Source organism: Protopterus annectens, chromosome 8.part0 (genome assembly GCF_019279795.1).
Source record: "Protopterus annectens isolate FY-2018-M chromosome 8.part0, PAN1.0, whole genome shotgun sequence".
Lineage (NCBI taxonomy): Eukaryota > Metazoa > Chordata > Ceratodontiformes > Protopteridae > Protopterus > Protopterus annectens.
In genome coordinates, this window is record NC_056741.1 from 767,968,694 (window position 1) to 767,996,271 (window position 27,578).

A 27,578-nucleotide genomic window follows, 5' to 3' on the forward strand; every position below is an offset into this window, starting at 1 on the left:
CTAGAATACCTTTATCAAAGATTTTTTCCATTCCTGTGCAATTCAGGAAAATGTAAAGGACTTCCATCTGAACTTCTCCATCCTTCATGCCTTCTTATTCGCTCATCCCAGAAGAGCAATCATTCAGTGTAATATGACTACCTAATTCACCTGGCTATGACTTGAGCATCTGCTGTCCTTACCTGTGGCATATCACTGATGATCAAAACAATTCTGATTCTTGTCAGTTCCTGATGCACTGATTTATGTAAAGATTATCATTTTATTGGCTGCTTGTTGTAGTTAGGGCAAAGGATAACATGTAAAAAGGGAAACACTGGACTCACAAGGCATGTTGAAGTGCCAAAACTAAAAGATTCACAAAATAGATAGTGTTAGCATAAATTCACAAATACTTCCTTATTGTCAGTCAAAGTATCTGAATTCAGAGACACTTTGTAATGTGTTAGGGTTTGATAAGTGAACATTAACATTTTTTCAACAATTTATTCTGCAAAGGATATTCTTCCCAACAATTGATTTAAGAAGTTGTAGAAGGTGAACACAGCCACAAATAAAATATAGTTGTAGTACAGAGCTGCATGCTTAAAAAATTATACTTCTTTCCTTTAGGGTATTATCAAGTAGAAAAAAAAGAAAAAAGAGGAATTTGTTTTTCAATTAGACAAATAGTAATTATTTGTAATAAGCTTTAGAAACTCAAACTCCAAGAGTGGATGCGCTCCGAAACCAGCTAAACACTCGTGAATAACCAAAGTTCACCACGTAATAATCCAGTAAAATACTTTAATTTAAGCTCCCAAATGCTGAATACAAGCTTTTCATCAGTATAAACAACGGACTTCTTCAGAACGGAAACAGCATCATGCATTTAAAATTGCTAATAAATACTCAGTTAAAATCACGTGTTCGATATAATCTTCTAAAACATCTTATCTGAAGAACTCTACAAATGTTGCATTGCTGTTACTGCTGACTTTAACAAGTACTCATAACTTTTATAACACAACCACTCTGAGTATAAAATACAAAAACAATGATACACCAACATTTCCACTTCGGCATGCGAGGCTCAGGAATAAAATAACATTAAAAACAAAAATAAAAAATATATTACTTAATCATAGAAAAACTGCTTGAACTTGTACAACTACCTATCAAAAATAAATCTAATATAAATAAACACTGATGTGGTAATTAATTCTAACCATAATATCAAAGTTTTGAAAGTTCGAAACTTCAATAAAAAAAAACATAGAAACAAATTTTTTTTTTTTTTACATTTATGCAGGGCAGCAAGCCCACCTGCACACCATCTGATAATTAAATATACCAACTCAGTGGATAGAATGGTAAATTTCCCATTCCCAGCTGTATGGCGATCTTCATTTAAACTGTTTGAATTTCTGAAACTTCCAGTTTCCAAAGTAGACCCATATATATATATATATATATATATATATATATATATATATATATATATATATATATATATTTGCAAATGTTAAATCATTTTCTTTTTAGAGTTTTCAGCTTAAGAGATAATTTCAGGTGCATAGGCTATTTTGCCTCTTATCACAGATTTGCAAGGTTCTCCAAATTCACAATATTGCATTCTGTATTAACAGCCTTGGACCGCTTACTTCATGATGAAAAATAAATGTCTCTTACAAGAAAATTCTTCTATGGCTTCCATTATGTCTCTGAATTTACTTTTCAATTCTCAAAGTCTGTCTTTTTTTCTTTTAAAGAAAACAGTAATTCTCCAGAGCTCTGGACGAGGATAAGGCGGTCCACACAGCCTATCTGGACCTCAACAAAGCCTTTGACACCATCCCCCACTCTGGAATTATACATAAACTTACTAAGCTGGGCATAAATCCCTACATCACTCGATGGGTTCCCAACTGGCTTACTGACAGAACCCAGAATGTAAAAGTAGCCGACTAAAAATCCATCTCCAGACAAGTGACAAGTGGAGTACCTCAGGGTTCAGTCCTGGGACCGCTCTTGTTTGGCATCTACTTCTCTGAAGTACAGGCCAATACTAAGGGACTCTGGCTAACAAAGTTCGTAGATGACTGTAAACTGGGAGCCATTATTGTATCCCCAAATATGTGGATATTCTACAAAAGGGCCTTACAGAAACAGATGCTTGGTGCCAGGGCCGTGGGCTCAAGTTAATGCCAAGAAATGTATAGTTATCCCCTTTGGGAAAAAACATGTACCCATGAATTACCACATAGGTGGCAGTACACTAAACACCAAAATTGTGATGAGAGACTTATGGACACAGGTGGACAGTGGTCTCACCTTCGATAACCACATCGCCACAACAGCCAGGAAATCCTTCTATGTGGCACACCTCATCACTAAGGACTTTTCATCCAGAAAAAAGGAGGTCATTGTCCCACTGTACTCATCCCTCATTAGACCCATTATAGAGTACAATGCCCCATTTGGTATGTACCTCACAAGACATCTGCAACAGTTGGAAAGGCTGCAGAAATACCTCACTAAAAGAATCACAGGCCTAAAGCAGATGCCCTATGCTGACCATCTAAAAAAACTCCAGCTATACTCTGTGGCATATCGTCTACTCAGAGGTGATCTCTGCTTAACATACAAGGCCATGTCAAACACTGAGCTGCTGGACATGCTCCACTTAAAGAAATCCCAATCCCTCAGTGCCACACGCTCCAGGGATCCAAACCTTGTCATCGCAATGAACAAAAGATGCTGGAGGGATAGGTTCCTGACCCAGAGACTCCCCATACTCTGGAATAGACTGCCCATGCATGTCAAGCAGAGCGCCTCCTTGGCCCTCTTCAAAAGGAACTTTGACAATTGGATGGGAGATAGGAAATTCACCCCGGGGATCATGTCAGTCGCCTTGCTAGACAGGGGTCCAGGGAAGTAAATATTGTGGGAAGAAATATCCAGGGAATTGTTATGGCTAAGCTTGTATAGGCCCTAGGGCCGGGAACCTAGTGCCAACCTATGAACCTATGAACCTATGTTTAAAACCTTAATGGCTTCCCTGCCTGTGTTGGACCCCTTGTGGTTTGTCCCCAAGACAAATTGCAGTGAAAACACTGAACCCAGGACTTCCAATTTTCTGATCAGTTTTCCCACAACATTAGATATGATGTGAGACTAGTGGTCTGGAGGAAGAACATAAATAACTGTGGGGTCAAACAAGCTAGTTTTCAATTTTTCAGTTAAAATTAAAAAAAAAATGAGACCCAAAGAATAAATATACATGTCTGAATTGTGCTTGGGCTTTTTGTAGTATATGACTACTGAGAAACGTCAGCTCCATTACAGAAAGACCAAGAGTAGGCTGAGGCAAACCACTACTATCTTCATAATAGGGAATAATCATTTTTCTTCTGACACCATTTTATGTCCCCAGTGGAAGATGCTTGTTAGTTAACTCTTTGGAATGACATACAAAGGCAGTAAAACAAGAGTTCATACACAGAGATGTTTCCACTTCAAGTCATTACTCCAAAAGGGAAGACCCAACCCAGTTATATGAATCACAGCCAAGAATGTTGATACTTTTAAAGATATAGTGCATCAGATAAATGGAAATAAACAAACAAGATACCCAACAAGTAGCGTACGACACCAGGACTCCACGGGTCTACACAGGAATATATCCAAAATAAATTCCGAAATCTTGCTTGACACAGCTGGTTAAAAAAGGATACTTCCTCGTTATTTCTTTGTTAACGCACTTTATTATAAAACGTTTTCGCCTCAATAACAAGAGAGGCTTCATCAGACAATGAGAACACCAGACGCACTCAATTTAAACATATAGAAAGGAAATGATGTCATTTCCCTTCAAGTGTACATTCTTTTTACTATAATTCAAGTACACTTTTTTTATGTATAAAATAAACATTTACAGTTCATGTAAAAATGTACTGAGATACACAATCTCATCAGATGGTTCGATTTAACAAAATGATAAAACTATTTATATGTATATACACAAGTCCGCTAAAAAGAACATTGATAAAACCTAAAGCATGTTAAATAAAACTGATCCACTCTCATTTTATATATACCAAAAATCAGCTTCCTCAATATTTTTAAAAACCATTTAAAAATGTTGCATAAAAATGCTGCATAAAAAGTCCAACACCAACTAGGGTGTTTGAACACTTCTTACTGCGTTCCCCAAGCACCCTTTCTTAATTTATACTCTAAAAGGTACAAGGAAGAAAAAACATGAAAGGGCATAAGGAGTAAAACTGCTACCTTAAATAACTTTTATATTTCAATACTGCCAAGATATTACATGCTTCGTTTAACCCTGGATAAGAAAAAGCGTTAAGGCGTAGTTGCCATTCCAATTCTCTGATCTCACTTGTGTATATACATATAAATAGTTTTACCATTTTGTTAAATCGAACCATCTGATGAGATTGTGTATCTCAGTACACTTTTACATGAACTGTAAATGTTTATTTTATACATAAAAAAAGTGTACTTGAATTATAGTAAAAAGAATGTACATTTGAAGGGAAATGACATCATTTCCTTTCTATATGTTTAAATTGAGTGCGTCTGGTGTTCTCATTGTCTGATGAAGCCTCTCTTGTTATTGAGGCGAAAACGTTTTATAATAAAGTGCGTTAACAAAGAAATAACGAGGAAGTATCCTTTTTTAACCAGCTGTGTCAAGCAAGATTTCGGAATTTATTTTGGATATATTCCTGTGTAGACCCGTGGAGTCCTGGTGCCGTACGCTACTTGTTGGGCATCAGATAAATGGTATGCGACAGAGAAATACATGAAGGGTCTAATGGAATGTCATGATAAAACATTTAATTGAAAGGAAGTACTCCTTGTAATGTATATGTCTGATACTTCAGATATTCAAGTTGACTGTGACATAGCAATCTCAGAAATTATTCCAACAGGGGTATGTGTGGTTTCAGTCTTACCAAAGTATACTGAGCTGTTACATGCTTATCTTGTTTAATTAGAATATCTAGGGGGGGTTCTGTGATATGCTGCGTTGGGCATATGTACATCTTTATCTATTTTCCATGAGCATTTGGTTTGAAATGATTTCAGTGAGTTATTGTGTTTAGTAAGAAGTGATGAAGTCCACATATCTTGATCGTGGTCCAATGAGATCAGCGCATCTCTATGGAATGTTGAAACACCTTGTTTGCCTGGTACAACTGCAAGCTGTGGCACAGCCAGCAAGCGCCAAACCAATATGTAATAAGTGATTTCCAATTTACAGACACCATGCAGTGCTGTGTATTAGTTACGATCTTTTACCACTCCAGCAGACAAAAACAGAAGCAGATGAATGTGGGGCTAAGCCTACTTCACACAGCCATGTGTCTCCATACTTAATTACTCTCACTTAGCAGTCATCATTGTCACATGACAGCACTCAATGCATTACATTCTCAAGTGCAGAATTCTGTATTCATAAAACGGGTATTGCATGATTCCTGTATTTTGTCCACAAGACAGATCTCATAAATGTACCTACTCTGTCCCTTCTGCCTTTTATTTAAGAGGTTGATTACCATAGAAACAAACTATCATTAATCTGTTAAGCCAAATATGTCAGAGAATATCTTAATGCCTTTTTCATGGAAACTGATGCCAACAGAGAGTTTTAGTTAAAAGTCAGCTTAATTTACTTATTTGTTTTATAAATAGATAGGATTTAGCAATTGAGAAAGGTATCTTTGATGGCATCTTTATTAATGTTCTTCTTTTATCCTATGTTCATTTATGCTTTTCAGATCTCTACTCTGGCTGGCTGGCAAATGCATTAAGAGACAATCTGCTTGTTGAAAGTTGGGTAAAAGTACGAGGCCGTCTTCCAACCAACTGCTCCATGAAATACCATGTGTATAATGTGAAAGAAATCCAGATACACAAGGATATAAAATTCAAGTCAACCACTGATCATTCTAAATGGTGCATTACTGAAGGCCAAGAGAAATGGACTTGTATTGGTGGTTTAAACAGAAATAAGAAAGCAAGTCGTAGAGGTGGTGGGGTCATATGCACAGACAACTCACTTGTGTGGAAAATATTTCAAAGTTCAGTCAAAGTGAAAGAGCCATGTCCATGATTACATTGCTGTAAAATTTTCAAAATGTAATTCATTACTGTACAAGTGAAAAATATAATTATTTTGTATGTTAATTTAAGCAAGCTTAGTAATCATATGCCATTGTTACTTAAATCTTAGGAATATAATAACAAAGTTTTCAGCTTTGTCACAAGTATATAGTATGGCAATGACTACTTTAATGTACTACCAGGCACTACAGCTATAGTAATTGTATCAGCAATGACACTGGCAGCATATGCACTAGAGGTAACAGTAGCATTAATAGTAGCATACTGAATTTGTAGTATTAGTAGTAATAGTATCAATATTAGTAGTAACAGCAGTAGTTTTATATAGGGCTTTTCCACAGAATTATAATCATTAGACTTGATCAGCATCAGCTTTCATCAAATGCACATAAACAAGCCAAAAAAAGAATAGAAAAGATAAAGAAATAAGTAAACCCAGAATAATGCAACTCCAAAAAGCTCTTCAGTTAGTATTAACACTTTAATTGCTCTTAAAATCCACAAGGTGACTACTTCAACCTGATTATAAAATAACACACAAATATTTTATACAGTAAAATCTAAGCAACCATGTAATTTGAAAAAAAAACCACAATCAAAATGCTATAAAACATTTTAAACACACTTAAATACGTTACATTCTTCAAATGATTGCTGTATGCAACAATAATAAAGAATAGCAATGACATATAACCTCATCTTTTCTTCCCAATAGGTTTGTCTTAATTTGCATTGGAAGCATGTCTTATTGACTTATGTGCTTCCAAATTAAATAGCTTCTCATATTCCATGTACTCTGATGTCTCCTGCCTAATGCCATCTCTGACATCTTCACTTACACAGCCTAGAACAAAGAATAATTTGCTTTCTAAATCTGTACAACTTGATGTATTTGCATCTGGGGCAAGGGTCTATATTACAAGCAGAAAAATGTTTCTGAACAAATACAGAAACAGCGACACATATTCATCGAATCGCATTTAAGCAATTCGATGAATATGTCATAGGGCAAGGAGGTAGTTGGCCAACTTCACAGTTGCCCTTTCCTTTCCTATAGTGCGATCTCAGAGTTGGTATATTTAGCTAAGGGGGTGTGGGAGGCAGAGCACCCCATGTTGGGGGGCGTGGGAGGATCAAGCCCCCTACCTGTTTATGGTGTTAAATTATTTTTTTTAGCGAACGGCCATGCAAGTTTATTCCCTAGGGAAAAATTTGCTTATGTGGCCATTTGCTATTTTTAGGTTTCGTGCATTATGTGTCGAATTTTAAGTATTCGCACATATGTACTTTCGGTCTCATAATATAGACCCCCAGGGAAATGATTACACTCTTGTGTTTAATAGTACTTGTGTTCAAACATTCAGTTTCTAAGTTCCCTAGCTGTCTTCTCTACATAAAAAGAGTCCTAGGTAGAACAAAATGTCATGTATATACTAAATCCCCAATATATTTTCTTTCACTTGACCAGACCATGCCATTATGAGAAAATCTAGCATTCCCCACACTAGAATGAGATTTATTCCTAGTATGCATTTATTAAAAAATAAATATGCTATCGCTAAATAAATCAACTACATGGTCCTACTTTGCCTCACTAGTGGTGTGAGGTAGTGTTGTGTGCTGAAGCCCTCTACTCCATTGAGTCTTTATATTTAACATCAGTGATGTGTGGCTGGTGAGTTCTTCACGAATGTTTCTGTCTCACTCACTCTTCCATGTTCGGATGATATTACAGATTAGGAGAATTATATATTTTAAGTGTTTACTTTGTTGGCAGGTCCTTCAAAATGCTATTTTTGTTATAGAAGCATGTTAAAATGTTTTACATGCTTTGGTGTTGACTTGGTCTGCAAATGTGGTGTATCTATTGAAATGGAAAATTTTTCCTTTGAAAGTTTAAGATAGACTATATTTTCTTCTGAGTCATGTCAACTGAATACTTTCAGACAGGCATTGCAGTTGTTTATCTACTACACATCTGTTTCAGAAAAGCATATTGTAAACATTAGTATTTTAATACTTTTGCCATCTCTCTATGAAAATGATTCCTTCCAAGGGCTCCCTTAACATCCCCAGGATATCCACACAAATAATTTTGGGTGTCAATTGGCTAGTCTTTTAACTGCTAATGGTTGTAATGATTATTTTATCTGAAATAGAAAATACAATTAATACAAGGTGAAGTTTATGACTGCATTTCAATCTGCCCAACAAGAGTTCCAGTCATTAAAGATCAATGGACAAGGGACCTAAACATACAAAAAAAATAAAAATGTCACTTCTTATTTTCAGTCTGTACTGCGGTGGTGGTGCTGCAGTAGCATTGTCATCTCACAGCAAGATGTTGTCCCATTCTATTCTCAGCTAGAGCATCTTCTGTGTGGAGGCATACGTGAATGGGACATGCCTTCGTTGAAGGTTGTGCGCCAGGGCTGGTAACTCAGTACATAAAAATCCACTACCAATCATTAGCGGACCGGAGTTCTGCTGTGGCGACCCCTAACCGGGAAAAGCTGAAAGACACAAACAAACTAGAAGATCAAGGGGTTGCTTAAAACAGAGTACAGAGAAAGAACAGTCTTACCCATGGTGGTGGTGCTGCGGCAGCATTGTCGCCTCACTGTAAGATGCTGTCCGGTTCGATTCTCAGCTAGAGCGTCTTCTGCATGGAGACATGCATGAATGGGCGTACCTTCGTTGAAGGTTGTGCATCAGGGCTGGTAACTCAGCACGTAAAAATCAACTACCAGTCATTAGTGGACCGGAGTTCCGCTGTGGCGACCCCTAACTGGGAAAAGCCGAAAGACACAACAACAGAGAAAGAACAGTCTTGCTTCATAGCTTAGCTGCAGGTACCTAAATAGGATGAAATATCTTATATAAAATACTAGCAGAGAGAACTGGATAAACACTTTTGCTTAACTACGATCATTTCCAAAGATTCTCATTTTGTGCAAAACAGAAAGTAAAAACCTGGTGTCCACAGTTCGCCATGCTAAATTTCAAATATGTGTCTAAGAAAGCAAAATATCGCAGGACAATCAGGACTCCATAGTAGCAGAGTAGAGATGCAAGAGAACTTGCAGTTTGATTGCAATGCCATTCTTTTCACACATTCTACTTGCTTTGGGCCCACCAGTACATATCAACACTTCTCTAGTCTGTTTAACAGTACTTTAGTTGAAAGATTAATTTAATAGTTTATTACAAAAATGGAATGTTAATTATTTAAAAGGCAGTTCAACCATACATGGTAGTTAACTCCATCAGGAGTTACTGTTCCCTTTCTGTAATATCACCTTAGTATAGTTTTTATGAGCAGTCAGTCTTCAGTACATTTAATTCCTTAATTTCTGTCTTCATGTGTTAGATCATGAAGGTCCTACTACCTTTTTTTTTCCGTATTCAAATATTGCATTGCTTTTTGAAAGTTATTCATCTCATCATGGTTTGACATCATGACATAGGGCATAGGGCCAGCAAACTTTTTTTTTTTTTTTTTTTTGCAGTTTTCACTAGCTTGTATCCTAAGTGCATTTCACTGAAATATATATATATATTTTTTTTTAAGTTAGTCATTGGAGAAATCTATAAAAAAAACAGCAGGTATTAAATGTCCTGCCTTATTATAAAAAAATATCGTTTAGTGCTGTCTTTCTTGGCTAGTGGCCAATGGTGTTATCCAAATAACTGTAGAAAATTAGCAACAGTACAGAATAAAAGAAGTTGCATGACAATGACTGCCTCACTAGGTCTTCTGTGGCAACTGTCACTAACAGATAAGTGTTATACCCGACACCTACTTAAAACTCATTACAGCCGAGTGCACCTCCAGGCATTTCTGCAGTTACCTCTTACTGATGTCTCTAGGCATCATATATTGCTTATTCATATTTGCATTAATAATTCCAAAACCATGCTGCATACAAGGTATCAGAACATTTCATTTTAAAGCATACACGATGGCAAACACAATTGTATTGATATTTGACCTCTTTCAAAGATTATTTGTTATAACTGTTGGGTGATAACTTCATTTTTTAAAGGCTCAAGCCATACCCACTGGGAGTTAAAGTTCCACACTCAAAAAGCTGTGCTGGAGGGAATGAGTTAAGACAGTGTGGGGGGTGGTATGCATGCTTGTCAGAACTACAATCTTAAGTGCCTAAGAAAGCCTGCAGTTTAGCTACTCGGCTTGGAATAGGAGTTAAGTGCACTATTATATTATTTTAATGCCTTACACTTACAAAAAGTGCTGATACTGTTTCTTGAGACAGTTTAAGAAGTCAATGATTCACAGCACATTCACTGTAAGTGAATGCCAAAACAAATTACCTTATAGGTTCAAGACTATGCTAGTCTATACAGATACAAAGTACAATGTAGGAGCAAGAAAAATAGAAAAGCAAAAATACTTCAAAATAGTACCTCAAATCTAGGCTGTTTTGGAGCATGCTAAATTGCTACAAACTAGTGCTAGACACTTTAAATGATTCTGAAGCAGTAATACTGCACAGAAGCCCAAGATAAGATGAAAAACATATATTTTTCAGTTTGCTGGTAAAATTTGTGCTAGGCTTAAAAATCAGAATATATGTCATAAGCAGGCGCCATGTTAGCAAATTGATGGGAAAATGGGCTGCACCTTTAATAAATAATTTTATAACTCGGCAGAATCCCCATCTAGAATAATTATTTTGTCTGATATCATGCTCTTAATAACAAAGTTTAACCATTTAGGGCATGTTACCAATCTGAACTGAAAAAGATTTTTACTTGGGGAAAAATACCCTTGCATGAAAAAAACAACCTTCCAAATAAACATCATTAGCAGTGGTGCAGCGGTAGCGTTGTTGCCTCACAGCAAGAGGTTCTCCCGTTTGGTTCTCGGCTGGAGTGCGGGGAGTGCCTTCTGTGTGGAGTCTGCATGTCCTCCCCACGGTTGGGTGGGCATTCGAAAGACATGTATAAATGGGCATTACCTTCGTTGAAGGTTGAACATCAAGCTGGCACCTCGGCATTTGTGAAAATCTAATGCCAATCATTAGCGGACCGGAGTTCTGCTGTGGTGACCCCTAACTGGGAAAAACCGAAAGACAAAAAAACAACAACAAGGGTGAGTCCCTACAGCTAAACACAATAATGTAGAATATTGTGAAAACACCTGTACAGTCCTGCTTGATTTGATAACCAGTAATTAGAAGCATCTTTAGTCTTGCAAATGTAAGCTTCTCATTTAGATTATCTCAAAAGTCAGAAAAGTTTGCCTTACGTTTGAATTTTTGTCATCTCATTTCTAGGAATTGCTGTTTATGCTTTAACTATGGTGGCAACGAACTTCATGCAATGCAGCACATATTCAGTGATCACTGTTTACCACAGGGCTGGTAGATTTGCTGAACTCTTTTATTTATTTTATTTATTTTAACCCAGGACAGAAAGTTGATCAAATTGGGCCAGTGTGAGGTTCGGTCTGAGAGAAAACAAAACACAGCACAGTGAAGACATTCCAAAAACAAATGATACTGCCAGGAATATGTCTAATAGATTTATATGCTACAGTATTAAAGGTACATTTAAACATGAAATACAAACATTAAACAGAAAATATGAAACAAACTGAAGATGGCAATAGGCTATACAGTCACAAGAATAATGCATTATAAAATGGAATGCACCATTTGAGATAATTACATATACAATGTAAAATATTTACAAAACATACACTATTAGAAGGTGCATTGGAAATGGAAAGTGTTGGGTTGTTAGTGAAAAGATAAAGGAATCGGATTGATGACAGGGAAAAAGAAAGAGTAAAGAATACAAATAGTTACTAGGCTGGATAAGAGGAATAATAGTAAGGTGATGTAAACTGCTATGGAACTGAGGATTACTTTGGGATTATTACAAGGTGAACTTTCTGCTAATGAGAAGAATAGAGTAGATAAGGGATTCATGACATGCTATTTCTTATGAAGTATTTGCAAGTGGCTTCTTTAAATAGGAATTATTTGATCTGCTTTTAGAATTTCTGTAAAGGGAGGACAACTTCCATACTGACTGGTAAAGAATCACAAGCTTGGGGAAGTACCATTAAAGAAAAATAATGACCTACAATGTGAAGCTTGATTTGAGGATGTTTAAAGATAGGATGGTGGATAATTGTAATCTATGGTTATAGAGGTGGTATATTTTGTTAACCTGCTAGCAAAGAAGAGTAAAGCTTCTACATTCAAACATTTGTAGGTTAGCAAAGGAAACAGTAGTATACATCTGTACATAATGGCAACTAGTTTGAATTTTTTTTACAGCTGAGCAATGACATTGTCTTTAAGGGGGGCCAGGGTGACAAATCTTCATATGTTTTTTAAAGCATATTTAACAATTGGTAAGCTGTAATTCTGCTGGGCAAGTAGAACTTCTTTGCCTGTTTCCATTCATCTCTTTAATGATAGTGTGAGACCTTTTTTGACCAAAATAGTTGTTGCTGATTTTGAATTTGGTTTCTTTCATCTTAGGATGGAAGTTCAGAGACTGTTCAAAATAAATTCCATTATATTTATAGTATGGTGTACTTCCTAGAAGTTCTTTGTGGTTCTCTATTATATCCCAGCTATTATAAACTAGAGCAACTAGAGGTCTGTCTGGTCCAAAACCACTTTTTTTTTCATTTTCTTAAGATTAAGGTTGTTTTGTGTCCACCATTGACTGAGTTGTTGAAATTATTCTTTAGAGTGTTTTAACAACTCTGTGGGATGTACTTTTCCTATAAATGTTCATGTCACAGCAGTAGTTTCTGGTAGGTCAGCAGGTAGATTGTGAAAATAATACTGTTTAAAATACTGATCCTTTTGGAACACCCTTAGTGAGTTGAGAGAAACAAGAAAAAAGTAGTCCCAGTTTGAGCTTTATATTGTCTATTGCAAAGGAAGATTTTGAACCACAGGAGTGAGTCTGTGCATTTTCCAGCTGAAATTATTGAGTTAAGCAACAATTCATTATCTGCTAGGTGAAAAGCATTGGTGGGATCAATGAAAACTAAGCCTATGAGGAAGTCCATCCATCCATCCATCCTTCCACAACCTCCTTTCCCATTTTGCACATGGGGTCAGGGTGTCACTTCACTAGTGGCAATAATCTAGAGCCAAGGGTCACCATAGCAGGTAGCTAGCCACACCACAGTAGTTTTTCCACACCCCACACTCATATGGACACTCACACCTATGGCCAGTTTGGAGTTTCCAATTCACCTACTGCGTGTCATTGGAAGTCTCTGTCCATATTTCTCAGTATGTCATCTATTAGCATGTAGATACAATAATTATGCTCCATCCCAACCAAAATCCATGTTGTGAGGTGATAGGATACTGTATTTTTGATGTAGTCAGCTAGTTGTGTTAAAATAAGTTTGTCAAAAATTTCCCCGTGGGGTTGGCAATACTGATATTAGATAAAATCCTTTAGCTTTGGGAAATGGCTTTATTATGTTTATTTTTTTTCTATTCAGCATGCATTGTATTTTTGGAAAGGCAAAAGTTGTAAATGTAGTAAATATGGGAGATTATGTTCTTTACAAAGTACAATAAATCAGGGCAGAAGACCATCCACTCCAGTTGGAACTATCTGGAGAAAGTTGATCTATTATTTTTTTATCTTTTTTTTGTTTTGTTTTTTTAAGTAGAAAGTGGGTTTGTGTGGAAGTAGTTGTTTTAGTGGGTGATGGGAGTTTGGTTGACTACAATGAGACAAAAAAGTAGAGAAATCTTTCACAAAGTCATTTAGGGAAAGGGGGCCAGCAGATGTGTTAATCATGTCCCCTTTTAAAGGGTCTTTATGTTGTAAGCACCAGAGATGCAGTTCACAATGTCCCAGAATGGCTTCTGTGCTTTTTTCATATAGTTCTGTTTAATTTGAAGAAAGTTGGTTTTGTGTCTTCTAGTTACTTTTTTCAGGTTCCTTAGGAGAATGGTGGATTTTGTGGGAGAGCTTAAAATTGAAATACCTAAAGAAAAACATGTAAGCTACAGTGATCACTACAGTTGTGTGGAAGAACTTTCATCTCTAAGACATTATTTCATATTTTAGTTATTGGTAGGTCTAGGAGGGAGAGATTGCCCAATTTAAAGTTATGCCTAGTGGGTTTCTGTGTAAGACAAACAGGATATCCACTACATTTGTGATGGAGGCTCCAAGAAAGTAATATTAAAATCCTGTAACCAAAAACAAACCACAAAGGGTCCCACAGCTCTAAGACAATGACTAAGAACACCACATATAAAATAGCTGCTTCCATGGCTGTATAAGGACCACTAGCCAACAACGAATCACTGGAAGCGGGTGAATTATACAAAATAAAGCTTTTTGTAATTTTTAGCATGTTGGTGGTGAACTGTGTGAACTGGATTTTCCATACACCTTTTAATATAATTCACTTATCTCTAGTGATTTTACCATGTTGGTAGTGTATTGTGTGAGCAGAATCTCTGTACACTTTTTGAGATTTTATATAATTCACCCATTTCCAGTGATTTGTTGATGGCTAGTGGTCCTTGCACAGCTGTGGAAGCAGCTCTTTCATGTGTGGTAATGTTAAAATCCCCCAGAATTATAATATCTGTAAGACGCATTGAAAGCTGTAAGATTTGAGTTAACAATAATGTGAATTTTGCAAGGTGGGCAGAAGGAGCAAGTTAGGTGATTACAACAGTAAGGGAATTAGAGCTTTGCAGCTGAGAAGATTAATAACCAGACAGATAGACTCACTCTTATGTCAAAAGTGTTTTGTCGAAGGAGCAGAGCTTTAAATGTTGCTTTTTGAGAAGGGCTAGATAGCCCCATATTCTGGTTCCTGTTCTAGCATTAAAGTTGTACCCATAATTGGGAAAGTACTGGCTAAATTTGAGGATGTCTGTTTTTACCATGATTCAGTAATTCTTTGTCCAGGTTGTTGGTGAATAAGAATGAGTTTAACTGTTCTAGTTTGTTCAGCGTTTCCTGCACTGAGTAGTGTTATTGTGAGGTTATTGTGAGTAGTGTTATTATCTGATGGAGTTACACTGACACTTGCTTCTTCTGGTTGGGGAGTGGGAGCAGTTGATGATTGGGATCAATATACTCTAGGTGAGTGCCAAAGGAAAAAACTTCAAAGACCAATACACGTAAGGTTCAGTTTAAGGCACTTTTAATTCTTGCAGCAAGGAGACAAAAACATGCAATAATACAGAGTTTGTCTGATTAGTAACAGGAAATGAAGCCATTCTTATACTGTTTTACAAGACATTGCCTTCTAAAGCTGACGTAATCAAATAAAAGCCTACAATATTGTTTTTCACAGTAGATATTGTTCATGATTTTCTGCTGACATGACATTACATTACTAGATTTGTGAGAAACTTTTTGAAAAATAACATGGCCTTGGAGACCACTAGCTAGTTACAATTATTTCTACAGTGCTGTGTTACATTTCAAGGTACTCTGCTAATTCAAGCACAAAGCAAACACAGATTATAGTTCATATTCTTCAAGCAGTCTTTGTTCTACTTATCTATCCTTCCTGCAGCTGTTTATGTTCTCATAGCACAAACAGAGCTAATTGTCTAAGTTTAATAACATTATAGAAATGGTATTGTTCTATTCATTATTTTCCTAACCCAGCAGAAAATCATCTGCTTCTCAGTAAATTTCCAAAAGCATAAGCAAGATTTCAGCTGTGCTGACAAAATACAAGGTCAAAAAGCATTCACAGTTTATATGGATTTATGCAGTATGAAATAGAATAAATGTGTTAACCCTTTTGGGCTTTTAATAGCACTAATATACACATTAATACATATTTTTCTAACATTTCCCCCCATTAATACTTTTATTCTACTTTCAAAAGCATAAACAGTTTGTTTCTTCTCCTAACCTCTTCATCTCAGGATTTGCAGTTAAGAGAGTCATTCAGTTTAACTTATGAAAGCATTTCAGTCTTTAACAGTTCTTCAAACTCAGTACTTTGATATAAGGTTTCAGAAACCGACATATCTATAAAATCTTTGATCAATCTTTTCATGCAGGGGATGCCACAACAAACACATACTCCCAACAGGAGTATACCTACACAAATGACAATCAAGATGTTCATTAGGATGGTACCCCACCCCCCAAACCATTTCTGGAAAAAGTCCGTCAATGGGTTTGGGCCTGGTTTGGTCATGGCCGACACTTGCTGAATCACCTCAAGATGGTTGTCTATCTCGTGCTGGTTGTCAGGAATGTATGAACAGCACTCTTCTTGGATTAAAGCACACGTATCACCTCTCACCACTAGGGTGAAGTCAAGAGCCATGCGATTTTGAAGCACCACAGTTCTCATAGCATTCAGTTCATCAGTTACTAATTCGAGAGTGGAAAAAGTTGCATTGCTCATTACTTCGAGGAGTTTAGACAGTTTTCTCAGCTCCCAAATTGATTTCACCACTCCATATGCTGGTAATATGCCTGCCCACGATATAACAGTATCACTCAAGTCCATATGTGCCAGTTTATCGCCCATGGAATGATGGTTTCTCCAGCCCGCCTCGATTTGTCCCACTGGATTCTCAGGTTTCTTGACAGGTTTCTTGGTGACCTCTCAGGCATTTTGAATTTTACCTTGAGGCAAAACTGCAGTGTGTCGTATGGCCGGAACCAGGTAACCCAATAAACAACTGCCGGACCAATTCTCAGGTAACCATTTGTATGCCTTTTTGCCACACACAAAATAACAATCCTCTACCTTAGTAGTAACCTTGCTATTAACATATACTTCCCCTGCATGAAACATTTTCCTATCAATTATAGACAGTTGCTTAAAAAGAACATCATTATGTTGTACTTCATTAATTGTTTTATGCATCAATTCAAGAAATGAATCATAGTTTGTATTACAATAAGAACCTGCATTATTTGCTTTAGTGTAACATTTGTAAGGAACTGTCACATTGCAATTGCTCTAAACCACCTGAACAGTATCATTTTTATAGAAACACACATTTCCCTTCTGTGGAACAGACAAGTGCAATGCTATTTTATCTTGTGATTTAACAGTTGTGGTGTCATAAATTAAGTTTTCCCAGGTCTCATTGACCCGTGGGGGAACTGCAGTCATTAATATTCCCCCGTATGCTGTCGGTAAAGCTGTACAGATCCAGCAATTCGAAACATTAAAAGTCTCAGCATACACATATTTAATTGCTTGGTAAGTGGTAAAGTTTGGGTGCCAGTCTATGAGTAACGCATCACGTTTATTCAGTTCAGCTTGTGTGGCTGGAAAAAGGAAAGGCCACAACAAAAAGATTAGTGTCACCAGTATAGTTAACAGGATGATCATGCAATACTTCTGTGGTTGTTCTGCATTCCTGTTTGCTCTGGATTTTGTCATTTTTATTCTAGTTGTGTAACAGTAACAAGATTTTTGTCCAATTCAAAGTTTTTCACCAGTTTGCAGTGTGTCAGGTGAATCCAAGATGATCGCTCCACAATCTTGACTGCGGTGGGTGTTGACAGTAGCACTTGGAATGTGCTTTCCCACTTTGGTATCGTCCAGTTCTTCTTCTTTTTGATGACCTTCACCCAGACCCACGTGCCTGGGACTACTGCTGCTTCCGATGGTCTGGTTTGTTCTTTATCTGAAACAGAATTTAACTGCAACAGATGTTTAGAATTCAACAATCTTCTCATATACTCAGCAAGTGTACAGTCAGCTTCCTGGTCTGCGGGCATGAGAGGTTTCCACTGAGGTATATAATACGCTCATCCAAATAACTTCTCAAAAGGAGTCAATCCCTTTGCATTCGGAACAGTTCTCATGCTCAACAGTGCCAGGGGCAGACAGTACACCCAATTTCTATGTGTTTCCTCTATAAGCTTCCTTAACTTATTCTTCAATGTTCCATTGTGTCTCTCTGCCAATCCTGCAGATTGAGGATGATACGCACAATGATTTTTTAAAGAAATTCCAAAATACCTGCTCAGCTGTTGTATGGTTTGGTTAACAAAATGTGTACCATTGTCACTGTAGCTCCTTTCCGGTATGCCAAATCTAGGAATGATTTCTTTAACAAGGGTTTTCGCAACAGTAGCTGCGTCTGGATTTTTGGTCGGAAAAGCTTCCACCCATTTGGAAAACATATCTACAATGACAAGACAATACTTCTTATTTTTGCATTTGTTCAATTCTATGAAATCCATACAAATAGTGTGAAACGGATATGGTGGTGTAGGGAAACTCCCTTGCTTGGGCTTTAACGCCCCTTGTGCATGATGTTTATTACAAATGTGACATGACAAACAAAAATTTTTAGTGTAGTTTATGAATCCATATGTTGTGAACACTCGGTTCACTAATTGTACCATCCCCCCTGTTGAGACATGGCATTGCCCATGGCTCAACAAGGCTGCATATCTAAACAAGTTAGATGGCAATATCAGTTTTCCCTCCTTGGAGATGTACAGCCCTTTCTCGAGAATTGCTCCTAGTTTTATCCATCTCTGTTTCTCAACTTGCGTAGTAAGTGTCTGCATTGTTTTTAACATTTCTAAGTCTAAAATCTCAGAAGGTTGAAATTCCTCATTCAAAAGAAATACTTCTGAAGCTGAAGCTGCCTGCTTTACAGCTGTATCGGCTCTCGCATTACCTTTTGAAATTCTATCCTGTTGCTTGGTATGAGCTATGCATTTACAAATAGCTACTTTCTGAGGTAACTGAATAGATTCTAAAAGATCTAAAATAAACTGTGAATGATTGATTGGTTTGCCAGTAGATGTTATCATTCCTCGATTTTTCCACTGTTGCGCAAAAACATGTACAGTAGAAAAAGCGTACTGGCGTCAGTAAAAATGTTCACACATTTACCCTTTGCTAAGGTACATACCCGTGTTAAGGCAATCAGTTCTGCTGCCTGTGCAGATAAATTGTGTAGTAAAGATTTTGCTTCTATAATCTCAGTATCAGAAACTACTGCATATCCTACTAGGTTCTGTCCTGTGGGACCCCTTTTGCATGAGCCGTCCACGTAGTATGTCACCTCGGCATCATCCAAGGGAACATCCGTAAGATCTTTTCTAGGCAGTGTCTTTTGCTCAATCTCCTGCAGGCAGCTGTGCAGTGTGCCACTGCAGGAGTTGGAAGCAAGGTAGACGGATTCAAAGTCGTGTATCGTTCAATTGTCATATGAGGTTGGCTCAACAATATAGTCATACAGGAAAGATGCCTAGCAGGAGAAAGATATGCTACTTTTTCTTGCAGTAAAATAATTGCGACTGCATGAGGCACTCTCAATGTGAGAGGGTGGAACAAAACTACTGAGGCCGAAGCCTGCACTGCCATTGCAGCTGCGACTACTGCTTGTACACAGTGGGGTAAAGACCGCACCACTGGGTCCAGATGTGATGACTAGTAAGTAATGGGGCGTTGCTTGTCCCCATGCTGTTGTGTTAGCACTGATGTCATATAACCTTGCTTACAATCTACAGTTTGGAAAAATCGTTTATGATAGTTTGGTAATCCTAAAACTAATGAGGATGCTATCAACTGTTTCAATTTGCAAAAAGCAGATTCTGCTTCTGGTGTCCATTGTAATAAATCTTGCGCTGCCATAGGCTTCTTGTATATTAAGTTAGTCAGAGGTGCAGATTCCAAGGCATAGTTTGGAATCCAGCTCCGACAAAAATTAGTCGTACCCAGGAAGGACATCATTTCCTTCTTGGTAGTGGGTTTCGGTGCTTGCAAAATCGCTATTTTTCTGTCCTCATCTAATGTTCTACCCTCTTTGGATATTACATATCCTAGGTATTTAACTTGCTTTCTCCAAAGCTGCAATTTATTTTTGTTTACTTTATGTCCTTGAGTTGCTAAAAATTGTAATAACGCTATGGTATCTTCTTTGCAATCTTGCTGGGTGGGGGCTGCCAGCAGGATGTCATCAACATAAAGTAAAATCTGACTGCTTCTCAGTGGGGTAAATCCTGCCAAGTTGCTTGCCATCTCTTGTGAGAATATTGTCGGACTTTCACAATATCCCTGTGGTAGTCGCGTGTATGTGTACCTTTTCCTCTGAAATGTGAATGCAAACCAATGTCGGCTGTCAGGGTGTATTGGTATCGAAAAGAACGCATTGCTGATATCTACCACAGAAAAATATTTCTGTTGAGATTTTAAATCATTCATTACTGCATCATTTACAGCTTGTAAATCTTGGACCATACGCCATTCTCCATTTGCTTTCCTAACAGGAAATAAGGGTGTGTTACATGGTGAATCAGGAGATTCCACCAGTACTCCTTCCTTAAGTAAAGCTGCTATTATAGGTTTGATTCCTACTTCTGCATCTTTTCTCAAGGGATACTGTCTCTTTTGTGGTCTAAATGCCGACTTTGGCATGATAGTAACTGGTCCTGCTATACGAATAAGTCCTACATCTGATTTGCCTGTTGACCAGAGAGTTTCTGGTATGCTCCATAAGGCATTTTCTTCCTCTTCTAGTAAGAGTGCTAATCAGCTGTCCTCGCTAGACTGCAAGTGTACAGCTGGGTGTGTCTGTGTTATCCAATTTAACTTCTGCTTCTGTACTCCCTGTTCTGACAGTTCTAACTCTGTCTGTTTTTCCATCTCGTGACTTTTTCTCCTAAGTCTGCCCATTTTACATTTTTGACCTTAGTCAAGCTAACATGTGGTAATCGATTAGATTTGTAAAGTGCAAAGAATTCCTGGGGCAATGAACAGCTAACTACACTGTTCCCTTCTATGTCCCAGTACAGATTACGCAATACTAACCTGTTTGCACAGTTTCTAAACAATTCTTGCTCATATTCCTTATCAGGTCCTGGTGTGCTACAATAATACAGAGTACAGTGCAACAAATGTTGTTTATCAGTGTCAAGGGAGGGGAACTTGCTGATGGCTACGTTCATCAGCTCTTCGGTTACTGCCCCTGGACCAGTCGTAACCAAGTCCTGGCTGTACCAATAGAATGTTTCACCCTCCGATTGCACTGCAAAAGTGTCAATTTGTCGCTGTGCTTCCATACCCTGCATAGTTGGAACTACTGCTATACCAAATAGCTGCATAAGGTCTCTGCCCAAGAGGTTTACTGGGCATTTTGCAGAAACAACAATTTTGCTTTTCTGGGTCAATCCTGAAACAGGATCAGTTATTGCGATGTTATGAGAGAGGGGCTCTCGATACAGCTGTCCATTAGCTGCTTTCACTAATATGTAATCAGGTGACTCTGAGTTCTCTGGCAGTTTGGAGGGATGTATCAGGGTCCGTGAGGCCCCTGAGTCACACAAAAATGTGACTTCCCTCCCTTCTACCAGGAGTGTGACCTCTGGTTTTGTGTCTGCTAAATAGAGCTCCAAGCTCAATAAAGCCAAATCCAATATTTCATTTTCTTCACTAACCGTGACTTCCTGCACTTCCTCTATTTCTTCTGTCACATTCTCTACTCCCTCTATCACATTCTCATTTGTCCTTTCTCCACTATCCCCTTCCAGTGATTCCTGACTACCATATAGTCAGTCCTTACCCTCCTTATCTTCCATAGTTGCCTTCTTGTTTTTCTTGCAATCCCTTGCCAAGTGTCCCTTTTTACGACATTTAAAGCACTCCCCCCCTTTCTTTCGTCCCTCAAAGTCCTCTGATCGTTGATCTGATTGTTTGTTTCCCTGGGCATTTTTCTTGCCCTTTTTCCCGAACTGTACTACATAAACTTCTGCTCCATCTTCTACAGAAAATACTTGCGTTTCTTTTTCTTTTTGCTATTAAAATGCCTTTCGGCATGCCTAGCATATTCAAGCAATGACTGTAATCTGCTTGTACGATGATCTACCATGTGCTTTGTGATAAAGCTGCTTATGGGTGCAATACTGCCTTTTAAAAATGCATTCTTTAGCTGCTGCTCATATGGGAAATCATGTGTTTGGTCTTCAGGAACCTGCATTCCACAATGGTTATTAAAACACTCTAATAATCTGGCATAATATCTGTCAACAGTTTCACCTTCTTGTTGGATGCATTGATTAATGCAAGTCCAGTCTGCTCTAGACTTCCATTTCTCAGAGATTCGGTCTGTAAGACCTTTCACTCTGTTGTCTAGCTCTGCGCTGCTATGTGGGAGTGGTTTGTGTTCTGCGTCATGGGGATTCCAGTTGCCACTGATCATGTGCCAATCTGGTCCCACGATTTGTCTGACTACTTTTTCTACTTCTTCTCCGTTTAGGTTATAACTTAACCTCATGCCTTGTAAGTCTTCTAAGAATTTTCTAAAATTAACTTTTGGATGGGGAATTCCCTCAGTGGCTTTCCAGATATCGTCCGGTGTCCACAGTCTGTATACTAGGAGAGTTGGGTCCTGTCCTTCTTGTCCTGCCTGAGGATTAGATACTTCTATAAGTGGGCATATTTCTTCTTCACTCACATATCATGAATTTCTACCCATTTGATATAACTCAATGTCCCCTTTTGAGTTTCCTGCCCGTGTTCGAGACCTGGTCTCGACGGGATCTCTAACAAACGGTGTTGCCTTTGTAGTGTCTCTACTTACAGTGATAGCAGGATATCAAAGGGTGGACTAACTTGTTCACTTGCCTCATATTCTGGTAAGGGAGGCGGAGGGGCTGATGCTATTACTAAGTTATTATCCTCTTTATCTAAAAACATTGCTTTTGAATTATTACTCTTTTGTTCCCTACGGTTTGCTTCCTCAATCCACCTGTGTGCCTGAGGAATTCCTAATTTACGTTGCTTTTTTACCCGACCTCTGGAATCGGTTTTAAGCTGTTTGACAAGTTTAACGAGTGAGGATTTTTCTAATTTACCATCAAATTCATACTTATTAACCCATTTTGAGTAATATTTAATATTATCGGCACGTTGTGATTGCATATATTTTGCGTCTTCGGTTAACGGCGGAGTTTGGGGTCTTTTTGTGCACTTATTTCCCATTTTGTTCTAACCTTTAGAATGTTACGTAACCCTGCTTATCTTTTACGTGATACCACGGGGTTTTTTATAGTCTCTCCAGAATGACTGCCTACCTATTCTGTTTCCCTGATCTATGACAAGACAGCAATCGTTTTGTCCCTGATCTGTACAAAACAAATCTCCTGACAAAACAATGCTAATCAAGTCCCTGATCTAAAACAGAAAAAGAGAAGGTAAATTCACCTTACCTGAGCCTTCGTGATTGATCACCTGGTTCGAGGTAAACCCGTCCTTCAGTCACAGATCAGAAAGTGGCTGGCCTCTTTTGGATGACAATTCAGTCGGAGGCCTTTTCAGATAAGAAGAACCGATGTGGTTTCTTCCCCATACAGTTTCAAGCCACCTGGCCTGTCTAATCCGAGGCGAAGTGAAGGTTTCCGGTCCAAAGGACCAATCTGTCAAAGGAAAAAACTTGAAAGACCAATACATGTAAGGTTCAGGTTAAGGCACTTTTAATTCTTGCAGCAAGGAGACAAAAACATGCAATAATACAGAGTTTGTCTGATTAGTAACAGGAAGTGAAGCCATTCTTATACTGTTTTACAAGACATTGCCTTCTAAAGCTGACGTAATCAAATACAAGCCTACAATATTGTTTTTCACAGTAGATATTGTTCATGATTTTCTGCTGACATGACATTACATTACTAGATTTGTGAGAAACTTTTTGAAAAATAACATGGCCTTGGAGACCACTAGCTAGTTACAATTATTTTTACAGTGCTGTGTTACATTTCAAGGTACTCTGCTAATTCAAGCACAAAGCAAACACAGATTATAGTTCATATTCTTCAAGCAGTCTTTGTTCTACTTATCTATCCTTCCTGCAGCTGTGTATGTTCTCATAGCACAAACAGAGCTAATTGTCTAAGTTTAATAACATTATAGAAACGGTATTGTTCTATTCATTATTTTCCTAACCCAGCAGAAAATCATCTGCTTCTCAGTAAATTTCCAAAAGCATAAGCAAGATTTCAGCTGTGCTGACAAAATACAAGGTCAGAAAGCATTTGCAGTTTATATGGATTTATGCAGTATGAAATATAATAAATGTGTTAACCCTTTTGGGCTTTTAAAAGCACTAATATACACATTCATACATATTTTTCTAACAGTGAGGGAGCTGGAGAGGGCTTATAGGCATTAGCCTATGTATTTCCAGCACTTTATTTACTTCTTTGGAACTGATAATCTCTCAATGTTTTCCTGAAAGGTAGTTTTTGGTCTATATTCCTAATGTTGACCGTGAGATTATTCCTAACATCTGGAACTATTTTAAGAAATATCTGCCATTTGCTCAAATATGTTAGTGCTCAAATTCCCACTGATTCAATCTTCCGTAACAACTTAGCTCCCATAGCCCTACCAGAACCCTAACACGTCCAGCTCCCTAAACCTAAAATTCCAACAACTCCACTCTAAACCTAAATTCCCCGATCATTCCCTAACCCTAAAACTCCCTTTCCACTCTCTAACCCTAAAACTCCAATCCTCCACCCTAACCTTAAAGGTCCCTTCCCACTCCTTACACCTAGAACTAAAAGCTCCATCCCTAAACTTGAAACTCCCTTCCTGCTCCCTAGAAACCCTCTCCAGCTCCCTCACCACGGTAGCTCTAGTTATCTAGCAGTAAGAGTTAGCCAATTGTTTGGGTTACTAGTAGTGCAGTGATGTATATGCTTGGAGTTATACCAAATAACAATCAAACGAAGGATACAAAGTTTCACACAGAAAAGTTAAAAAAAAGCTATTAGCATATAGAAGTACCCCAGATAAAGTAGACTTGTCACTGTGTAATACCTTAAAACTTCTTTGAAGGAGGCCAATGGGATATATGGAAATGGACCCTTAAGGACATTCAGTTGTTTCAACTCTAAGCCATCTAAATGCTCAGTGAGTTTTTACTTTTTTAAAAGATTTTAATAATGCATTCTGGCCTTTAAAAATCAAACCCCACTAGCTGGAGATATGACACATTCTGCCTTTTTATGGGTTCCTCAGAACAGCATAAACAGTTAGTATGGCCATTCTCTGACAAATTTCAGCTTATAAAACAGCTAGATGTCCTTAACATTAAGATAATTATAAAATACCTCAAATAATCAAGACAAAGAATAAAAAGGTCACACAGAAAAGGCAAAAGCTAGCAATAAATGTAAAGACCACAGATAAACCAAAGTCTTCACTGTGTAATACCTTAAATCTCCTTTGAAGGAAACCCATGGCATATATAGTATTTTTTCATAGTAGTGGTAGGAGAAAGTTAAGGTGGTATTATCAACTAACTGGTAAGTTTTTTTCATTAAAGCATGTAAAGTGGGTTGTAATTTGGGTATGGTTGCAGGGTGGGGACATATAACTGTGGATGGTTTGCAGTAATGCTGAAGATTATGGAAGGTATTCCTAAGTTTGTGAGAAGTAGAGAATGCTAAGGAAAAGTAGTGATGGTCCTATAGGAATGATTATGGTGGAACAGGTAATTTTGATTCTGAGTGTGAAATGTAGACAGAATAAAATAAATTTTTGCAAGGGAGTAGCAGAGAAAGCTAAAATTCAGAAACAATGTTTGATATAATTACTTGAATTAACAACATTTTTAGTGTAATAACTGAATTTTGGAATGAAAGTCAATTTAGCCTCTAAATAATAGGGAAATGTGTAAGAGATAGTTTAGCTGAAGTATACTAGGTAGTTAGTTTAGTGTTGTGGACCTTCAGGAGGTGACATTTGGTACACTGAATTTAATAAAGCAATTGTTGTGGTGTTTTGTGTGTGTGTGTGTGTGTGTGTGTGTGTGTGTGTGTGTGTGTGTGTGTGTGTGTGTGTGTGTGTGTGTGTGTTTGTTGCTATGTGCAGGCTGGGCAATCATCTGTCCAGAAATGGGGTGTACTAGAACAGAATAAATAAGCTGCATAGCAAGTGTGTAATACCATATGTAGCATTCCTGTCATAATCCCTGGAAATCTAGTACATCAGGCTTAGGAGGAAAGGTAAAATAAGTTGTAGAAACAGTTCTGTGAGCTGTTGCTAGTGAATAGGGAAGTAAATGAATATGTCAGAGTAACACCAGTAAGATGTTATGCCAGCAATGAATCTTTAAAATGGTGTGTTGAATGATGTAATGATGGGAGTGGCTATCATAGTGTAAAGCTGTGGTGGAGCATGGTGGCTGGGGGTTTAAGAGCAAAGCAAGTCAGTAACAGATGGCAGTGTAGCCATTCAGTATGAACATGTAAATTGGAGGGGACAACAGAGTGCCATGACTAACAAGTATGTGGAAAAAATATGTATATTGCAAACAGAAAATGTGAAGCAGTTCATCCGGCATAATTGTTTCCCTGCCCATAAGATAATATATCAACCTGAAAAATATCCAGCTCTTCAAAACCTACTTACAATCCAGTCTAACACCAGACATCTCAGATCTTCTGATAAACTCCTCCTACAAGTAACTAGATCTAATAACTTCCACGGAGACTCTCTTTTCTCCAATAGTAGCCCTAGAATATGGAACATGACCCTTCAGTCAATATTATTCACTGCACACCCCCATATATTTAAAACACTTCTCAAGACCCATCTAGCCAAATCATGGCTCGGCTCCTGTCTTAATCCCAGCTGAATAATACTATTTCTTTTAGTTCTGCTAATTACTACTAAACTAAATTTAGACTTAATCACTCTCCTGCTAAGTCACCTTCATGTATTACACCTACTATCTTCTAATACTTCCTTTGACTAAAGTAGCACTAAGTCTCTTAAATAATATTACTTAACCCTTTAAGCTATACTAAACAAATTATCTTTATTAATGCTAGACAACAAAATTGCACTATGTACAAAATGTCTTCTTTATATGTAAAGTCTATGTGTGTATCCTCCTAATTTTGTAGCTGTTATTTTGTACTGATGTACTATGTGTACTTCAAATGTCTCAATCTGCATATTTTTTACTTATATTAATGCCAGTATAACTTAAATATATGTACATTTTCATCTTACTATATTAAACTGTAAGTCTCATTGTATCTTGGGTCTTTTCCCCCAGGCCTCTGCTGAAAAAGGGCTAACCACCCAGTAGGACTGTCCCAGTCAACCAGTGTAAAAATAAAATAAATAAATTGTACCCGTCATGGTTGGACCTCGCAGATGTGGGTGTGGTCTGTTTGACTGACATGTCAGATGGTCATGATGTCATATGCACATGATGTATGCTTGACTTGACGTGCAGATTTGCCTGTGACATCATGCAAAAGCTATGAATCAAAGCAATGTCTTATCAGTAAGTCTCGAAAAACAGGAGCTGTCACAGTCGAAGCAGTAGTGCTTTAAACGTCATTCAGACTTTGCTGATAAAAAAATTACTCCTTTACACAGCAAAGGAAGGTAAAGCTTTCCTACTACTGGGAGAGGAAGTTAAGCTAGTTCAAGATTTCTTCAA

General features: G+C 37.6%; 1 protein-coding gene across 1 annotated transcript in view; it reads left to right on the forward strand.

Annotated features, from left to right (window-relative positions):
* The window catches only part of LOC122808045 (deoxyribonuclease-2-alpha-like), a 182,422-nt gene extending 174,668 nt beyond the window's left edge, over window positions 1-7,754 (forward strand). The window contains exon 7 of the mRNA XM_044079033.1: window positions 5,787-7,754. Coding sequence (XP_043934968.1) covers window positions 5,787-6,121 — 335 coding nt within the window. The 3' untranslated portion in view covers window positions 6,122-7,754. The remainder of the gene's footprint in view (window positions 1-5,786) is intronic.
* The last annotated feature ends 19,824 nt before the right edge of the window (window positions 7,755-27,578 follow it).